At 40.1% G+C, this 8,144-nt stretch overlaps 1 protein-coding gene across 1 annotated transcript; it reads right to left on the reverse strand.

The window, feature by feature from the left end:
• Positions 1–2,685: 2,685 nt before the first annotated feature.
• SLC30A10 (solute carrier family 30, member 10) lies at positions 2,686–7,701 on the reverse strand (the record flags this gene model as incomplete). Its single annotated transcript, XM_010192070.1, has 3 exons — positions 2,686–3,161; positions 3,915–4,151; positions 7,618–7,701. Coding segments are annotated over 3 exons (797 nt in total), but the record flags the coding sequence as incomplete, so codon positions are not given.
• Between the last annotated feature and the right edge of the window lie 443 nt (positions 7,702–8,144).

The following is an 8,144-nucleotide window of genomic DNA, read 5'->3' on the forward strand; positions in this document are numbered from 1 at the left end:
GGCAAGGATACTGGGTCAGAAGCCTTAGCTGGATACCCTGAAAGTCCCTACACAGAAAATGCAAGGTTCACCTCGTCAATAATATAGCTGTTTTCTAGACCTGAAGATTTCTATAATCCCTGGTATTTTCCCACTTATTCACAGGCAACAACTACAGTACATTCAACCAGATAATAAAAAAAAGTTTAACAATGTTACTTCATTGTATTTTCAGGCTACAGCATTTCTAAAAACTTAAAAAATAGATAACCACAGCTTTAACAAACACTGGAAGGATAAAGAAAAAGGTGGTGCATTCTGTCAAATGCCCCAATGCTACACATGCTAGTTTTTTCTAACTCCAGAGCAAGCAATACCGCCAATTCCGTTTTTCAACCATTTAATAAGATGTGTACATTAAAAGATTACCTGATTTAAGACACAAATGCATAATCATGAAAGGGTGCTTGTTTTAGAGGATATCTGGGAGGCAAGTTCTCCAAAAGACTTTGTTGTTATTTTGGGAGCCTTCTATTCCAGTTTTCAAAAAATCTACAAATATATTTGTTATTTACATCTAAAACCCAACAATCAAACATCACCACAGATTAAAAGAAGGACAAAAAGAACAGAAGAAAGGGCTGTCTCACTTTATGCCACACACTATCAGAAGACAGAACAATTCTTAAAATGTTTCCCAATTTACATTATTGCATGCAACAACGCCAAGGAAAACCCTGCTGCTTTCACCTCTGCTGCCACCAACAGAATCAAACAGATTGGAGGATCAAGCTTTTAATGATACTAACATATAGTTTAATATATGCAATAAAAACTACAAGGCCATAAAATATATTAATTCACCCAAGAATCTGTTCAAAAGTGGTAACTACAAATCCAGAAACGTGCTACGTAGACTGCAATCACTGTTTCAGTAAATACCATTTTCCAAGAAGCAAAATATCCTGCTGTGTGTTTTAATTTTCATTTACTTAATGTAATTATCCTTATTAATGAGTTGACTGCTTTCAAGCTGGCCTTACAAGGAGGTCCTGGTATTTCCCCAGCCCAGGCAGGAAATCAATTTGCCCTTCCTACTAAAGTGTCGCTGTGGTAAAGACACCACTATTTTACACCGGTGTCCCCAGGAATAAATGAATATAATAGCCTGCCCAGGCCACACAGACCATTTGAAAGGCTGCTTTTGACAGTAAAATGCAACCTCATCTAGGTGTTCCTGCTCCGGCAGGGGGATTGGACTAGATGATCTTTTGAGGTCCCTTCCAATCCCTAACGTTCTGTGATTCTGTGATTCTGTGAAAGCTTCTAAATTTGATATATGTAGCCAGTGAGGCTAAGCACTACACTCAGCATGGATCAGGTAGTGGGTCTCCTCTCCAAGAAACCTGGAGAACAGACCTGACCTAAATCCAGCACTGGTGACAGGCACATCATCTTGTTTTCCTTTGAGCACCCTTGCATGCCTCAAAAAATGGCAAGCAGCAAAGAGATAAAGGAACTGCTTCCCTAAATACACTTAGAAATACACCTTTGGGCAAGGGGAGGAGGGGCAAAGCAGAAGGGAAGACTTAGACCTTTAAACTAAATCAGTAAGAAATAGAGACTAAACCAGGAAAAACCCCCTGTATTTTTAAAGCTCCCTCTAAGTGATAACACTGTGTATAAAACTTTGAAGGGACTTTCATAATTAATACAATAATAAATCGTGTCTTAATAATAGAATTATAGAATTTTAACTGTTCATAATAAACACATTTACTTATTTATTCAGCATGAATAATGACAGACACTCAGTGTTAAAGATACTGCAATCATCCCACACAATGATGAATTAAGACTGTGGCTATTACAACTTCTGTTGTCAGGAGAAAAAAAAAAAGAGACTGAGTTGTACAATCAAAACAGCAAACAAGATAAAAGTTAATTGGATTACTGCCTCCATTTCCAGTTGCTAAAAACAGTACAGACAATGTTAGTAAGGATTTTTTTGCTTTCATGACAAGAAGTCTATTCTTTACCATACTTATCTGTGATTAGGCTAAGACTCCAGTATTACAAGTGGAGAAGCAAGACCACTTCCGCTCTGTCCCTAAATACAGGAGTCAATCAAAAAAACAACGCAAGTCAAAATTCCCGAGTGCTTCCCCTCCTCTTTAGACACTCTTAATTTCATTCACAAACCCCACTGGCCAGAAGCACATGCATTACTGTTAAACATGAACTGTCTATGCAAAAATGGGTTTTAAGGATCAGTAAAGCACCCCTACTGAAGTCCTTTATAAATATACAGTACTTCAGCCCAGTACAATCAATTGGCCACAGGGCTTTCAGGAAACGGTTCACTTCAGCAGAAAAGGCCAGAGTTTCACTCCCAGTCCCACTGGCCATGAACTGCAAGCATCAGTGCAGACAGTAACACACCTCACCCACTCTAACAGAAACTCACACGCAGTTTGGTAAGGAACTGAGTTAGACTGTACCAGAAAAGTCTTAGATGAATGCAACACCCTTCATGGAAATATTAATCCTTACTTCAGATACAAGGGGGTTTTAGGTGTATTTTGGTTTACAGCTAAAGCACAGAAATCCTTTTGCCAGGTCAACTTCAGCTACAACCACCAATGACCCCCTTCCCGGCCAAGATACATTTGTTCTATGAAAACACAGCAGAATAGAGGGAACTGCCTAAAGTCGTGTACTGCTCAACTGTGATTTGTCATCAGCCATGCCACAATTTTTCACATTTTTAATGCTATCTTCTGCCACTGGGTACTCAATAGGGATTTCAATGTCATTTTTACTTGAACCATTGTCTTTATGCAGTGCAGAAAGGCCACTATCGTTTTTCTCAGTGTAGCCATTAGTTTTAGCCAGGGGGGGCTCCCGCTGGCTGCAGCACAGCTGAGAGTCACAAGCTTTTGAGATGCAGGGAGAGCTGCACAGTAGCTGGGAGGTCTTGTGGTCAATGTACTCAGGCTGAATGGTCACAGAATGGATCCCTGCTTCGTGGAAAACTTTCCGTATTTTATAAGCAGCATCCTGGTAATCAGTAGGGTTTTGGCACTTGATATGAAGAGTAGCAATATTCTTCCCACCTGCAAGCTCCCAGACATGCACCTCATGAAGGCTGCTAACCCCTGGTATGCGAGCTAGTCTGTCAGCTGGAAGACATAAGAGAAAGACATTAGAGGCTTTGGTGTATTGGGTGATTACCAGCTTTCCCATTAAGAGCCTTACCCAAAAGCAGCAGTCATCAAATTACCTTTTTAAAAGAGCTATACTTAGTAAAATACATCTACTCACAGCTGCCTTTGGTCCAGCCTCCAGGTGACCACATGAGCAAGCCACCCTTCCTTTTGGGTTCACCCTGTCCCTCGGGCTCCCTAATGGCAAGTTACCAGCCATTCACTGAAGTAGCATTAGAGCACCACTTCCCTGGCCAAAACCCCACATCTTCTGGTTTAAGCCATGAGCGTGGTGGAATTCCAGAAATAAGTAGTGCTACCCCACAATTAAACAGTGTGAACAACGCCAGAGAGCTACAAAATTAACCAGCCTTAACAGAAATTTCTAAACCATTTTGGGAGCCTTTTGGAAAAAGCCACTGCAAGCTTGAGAAATACTGTCATTCAATGTTGTTTCTTTCACAAACACCCCACACAAAGCATTAACAGCTCAAGACCTGGTATTTTTGATGTATTGTTGGAGTACCACATTCTCAAAATGCATGCTTTAACTAATCCAGAGAGATTTGAGTCATGTTGCTAGGACACAGGCATGTGACTATTTCTCACGGTTCTTGAGCATTTAGAGCTATTATGAGTAAATAATCCAGACATGTCATTCCAGAAATAACATATGCATTGAAATATATCATTAAAAGTAATAGCATTTCAACAACAAACTTGACTTACTCAGTAGTTGCATGTTAACACCTTTGGGAACCATCTGCAACAAAATAATTGAGGTCTCCTTGATAAGCGGGAATGCAGAAGACAAGATGATGAACACCATAATTATTGTCAGGCTTGGATCGATGTAGCACTGCCAATTACATGGAGCATTTCCCAGAGGAAGTACATGGAAGATTGTAGCAGCAACTACCACCACCACAGATCCAAGGGCATCTCCCATAACATGCAAAAGGACACCTGAAACAAATGGCACAATTTCCATTAGTAGGGCTTTTTTTATTTTTTGGGGAGGAGAGTAAAGCTGCATTTTTCAAATCTGTTCTACCTGACATGAAAAACGACCAAGCACCAACATCATAACCAAAGTTTTCAATAACTACTTTCAGAACAAAACAGCAAGGGAAATACCGACTCTGAACCCCAGCTGCTTAAGTGGGATGCATTATTAAACATGTAGGGTATGCTAGCAACTGCAGTCCAACTGCAATGCCATGGCAACATAAAATGTGTTTGCTTAAATGTCTGCAGATTATTAAGAGATCCTGGCACACTGCATCTCAATTCTCAATTAAAAATTGATGACTAAACCTATCTGTTCTACCTTGGACGCTAAGAGAGCCACAGGCCACCTCCAGTAACAGTTCTTTTCCTCCATCAGCTTCTACAACACTGTTGAAATCTGAAAAATTACCTAAGTGAAACCTAAGCCCATTCTTACACCTTCATATGCCCTCAAACTCCCATTTTTGGATCAAGCTTGGTTACTAGTCATATTAAACCTTGTCCCACCAACACTACTAGCCCTTAGACCCCACAAAAATCAGAATCTGGTTCGAGAGTCAGTAACATGGATGCCACAGTTTTATATTGAGAGGAACTCTGGGTACCACTTTTTACATCTATAGATATAGTTTTGCACAGAAGGTAAAGACACTAAACAGGCTCTTATAATAACATTTTTTTAGCTGCCCTTTCAACTACAATGACAGTCTTCTTGCTATAAAGTTACAAGAATCTAAGAACTCATTTTTTTCTACGTCTTTAGATAATCTTCCCTCTTCCCATCATTCCTCACATGGCACTTCAGTTTTGTCAGTCTTTACTGTTCAGACTCAGATTTCATTCCAATCCGTGCCTAATTTGTATCATCTCTAAATATATGAAGTTAAAATCTTTGTCAATACTTTTTACTCAGAGCCTGTGAGAATAAAAGGGACCATCTCCTTTTAATATCCTCATGACAAGTACTTTCAAAAGCTTCACTTCAATTTAATCACTTCCTCTGCGCTGGAGAAGCTGCAAAGAGCTCCCTTGGAAAATCATTAACAACACAGCAAAGAGTTTTGACTCTTTGGTGATGCTGGACATGGGATTAGACCTAGAGCCATGCCTGTGCTACTGCTCTTTGCCAGCTCTGTGCATGAACATTGATCTTCTGTGTGAGAAATGAAGGCAATAACCCCTGGAGCTCCTCTGAATCACTTGGGTCAGATAAGAAAGTACCAACTTCCAGTGAGTCCAGCTCTTTCTGCTGGAGTCAGGCATGTCCTGCCCCATTTGGCAGACTCCCACAGGACTTTACTCCTCCTAACAGAGTTGCAGTGTTTCCTTTTCATTTACAAACACTCCCAATTCAGCATGGGCTATCAGCTATTGGACTAACAAGAGGGACAGGCAGGATGCAATTGCCAAGGCAACTAACTAGAGAGCACAGCTTAAAAAGAACAGGGGAATGTTTCAGAAAGACTTCCTTTGAATTAAGGAAAAAAAATAAAGTATACCAGAATTTTGATAAATTATGAATTGAGAATACAGAAATTGGAAAACGCTTATTCTAGATTATTAGCATCGTTAATATGTACATCTTGGTTAAACATCACGTAATGTGGACCTCGACAGAAAGGAACCTGTTTTCCTATAGACCTCCAAAAGCTATGGCTATAAAATAAAACAAACAAAAAAAAATTTTAGTAAATAAGGTCAGTATGGTAAGACCATAGGTTGCACATAGTTTCCAACAGCCTGTGTTGGATGTGCTCATGAAATGCTCACAAAATAAAAGGAATAAAATTACACTACACTAATTAATCCAGTCAGGCAGAATGTCTGGATTCCTGCACCTACCACTTTTAGAATCAAGGAATCAATTCCTCTGCCAATCCATTTTGTTCAGCCACATTTTCCAAGGAGGCTCCAATTCTATAATAAGCATATTTATTTTTTTTTTGCCAAGTGATTATGAAGTAAGTATAGCTATCTAACTAACTTACAGCAGAAAAGAAAAAAGTCACAGATTTTCAGTAAGAATTTCGAAGACATATCTGTAACACTGGCTAAAGAAGCAAGGAGTATTTGTAAGGATAATAAAAATAGATATTGCAAAAATGACATACGAAAATTAAAGTAGGACTTAGAGGAAAAGATCCTTTTTTAAAAATCATAGATGACGGGTATCTTAAAGTAACTGACACAAAACTCCTTAACTTTCAGACATTTCTGAAAGTTTCAAGCACTGTCATTCAAGCAACTAAGGCCTTCTCTAAAATATCCTCATTGGTTTTCTACCCTTCTCTCCTCTATCCCTCAAAGTGACAGTTTGCTTTTCCTGCTCTAATAATCTTACCACTGTAATGCCATAATATACTGTGACACCAATTTCTAGACATTCAGGGAAGTGTTGTTGCTCTAGCACGTAGTTTGATTTCCAGAATGTCTTCCCTTACAGACACATTTGTATAACTTTCAAAAACACTTTCAGAAGACAGGTAGACATACAGACACACAAAAAAAACCACCTAGGTGCCTGACTGTCATGTCGTCCTCTTAAGCTGAATTTGTGTGATGCCAACTTACACAACTTTGGAGGAACATCAGATGCTGACAGGTAACCATAAGAAGCCTGAAACTACCACTCTGTTCCACCTTTCTGACAGCCCTTTTGCTTGGGGACAAACTCAAAGTTTAATGTACTCAAAGATACCTGCTTCTGGCTCTGCTCAGAATAGGTATGTAAACGTGTATGCATACAAACACCTATACAGAGAGGGAGATAGACACTTGGTTAATTTATTCCTAGAAGCAGCTATACAGTTTCACTCTGCAAATACCCAGAGATCTGCCAAATTACGACATAAAAAGGGCTGAGCCTGTCACAGGCTCTCTCAAGGACAGGTTCACAGTTCAAGGACCTGGAAAAACACTGTGCTAAAGCACCAGTTTCAGCACGTTTTTCCTCATGCTGACTACAAAACATTGTCAACCTTGGAACTTAAAGGAAGTTTGTCTTCTGCCCAAAATAATTTAAAAGTTGCAAACTGCTCAACTACTACAACAGTGATGCTCAAAGTAGCGCCTCATAGCCACCTGCTTTACCTTCCTATAACACCCCCAGCATCTTGAGCTTAGTGAAAGAGGCTTTGCCACCTTTCCAAAAAGTTCAGCTGCACTATTCTAAAGAATTAAAATCAAAATGTGAGCACACTTGGAGCCAACTCAGCATCACACTATTTTGTTGTTATCTATGCTATTTCATACAACTAAAATCGTTCTGTTAAAAATAACTGGGTCCGTACACATAGAAGAGACCTGGCCTTTTGCTTTTGCTTTCTCACTGATATTTGAAAACAAAACAAAAAAATCTGAAATGGAAACCAGAAAGTGTTTAAAGTTAATATAATATTATCAGTATACTCCCATACTCTACCTCGGATGTTCAAGGCTTCAGATTTTTTTTCTTTTTTCTTCTCAGGCCCCTCTTCAGGGCTTTTTTGGACATTTGGTGAATCACCTGCATTCAAAGAAGAAACGCTGTGTTGTGTATAAGTTCTACAAACAGAAAAAACATCATCCTTCTCAAAACCAACTTATTTCAAAGATGACAAGAAAAAAAATCAAAACAAAACACAAGCCAAAGCATTTTCCATGCAGCTCTCTGAGCAACGCCTCCCTCCCCCATCCCGAGGGGACGCCCAGCAGCCCATTGTAAAGTACAAGGTTAAAGAGGCAGTGGGCGTCTGAGTGAGCCTAGTGAAATTCCCCGGGGCCCATGGGTGGGTCTGGGGCTCCAAAAGGGCCCAGAGGATGGGTTTGACAGCTCGGCGGGTCCCAAGGGCAAACAGGTGCAACAGAGGGGATGGGGAGGGACAGGAAAGGGTGTGAGGGGTGGGAAGAGGTGCGGGACACGAGAGGAAGGCTGGACAGCGAGGTCAGGCGGCGAGGATGCAGCCGAAA

Source organism: Mesitornis unicolor, unplaced genomic scaffold (genome assembly GCF_000695765.1).
Source record: "Mesitornis unicolor isolate BGI_N332 unplaced genomic scaffold, ASM69576v1 scaffold39339, whole genome shotgun sequence".
NCBI lineage: Eukaryota > Metazoa > Chordata > Aves > Mesitornithiformes > Mesitornithidae > Mesitornis > Mesitornis unicolor.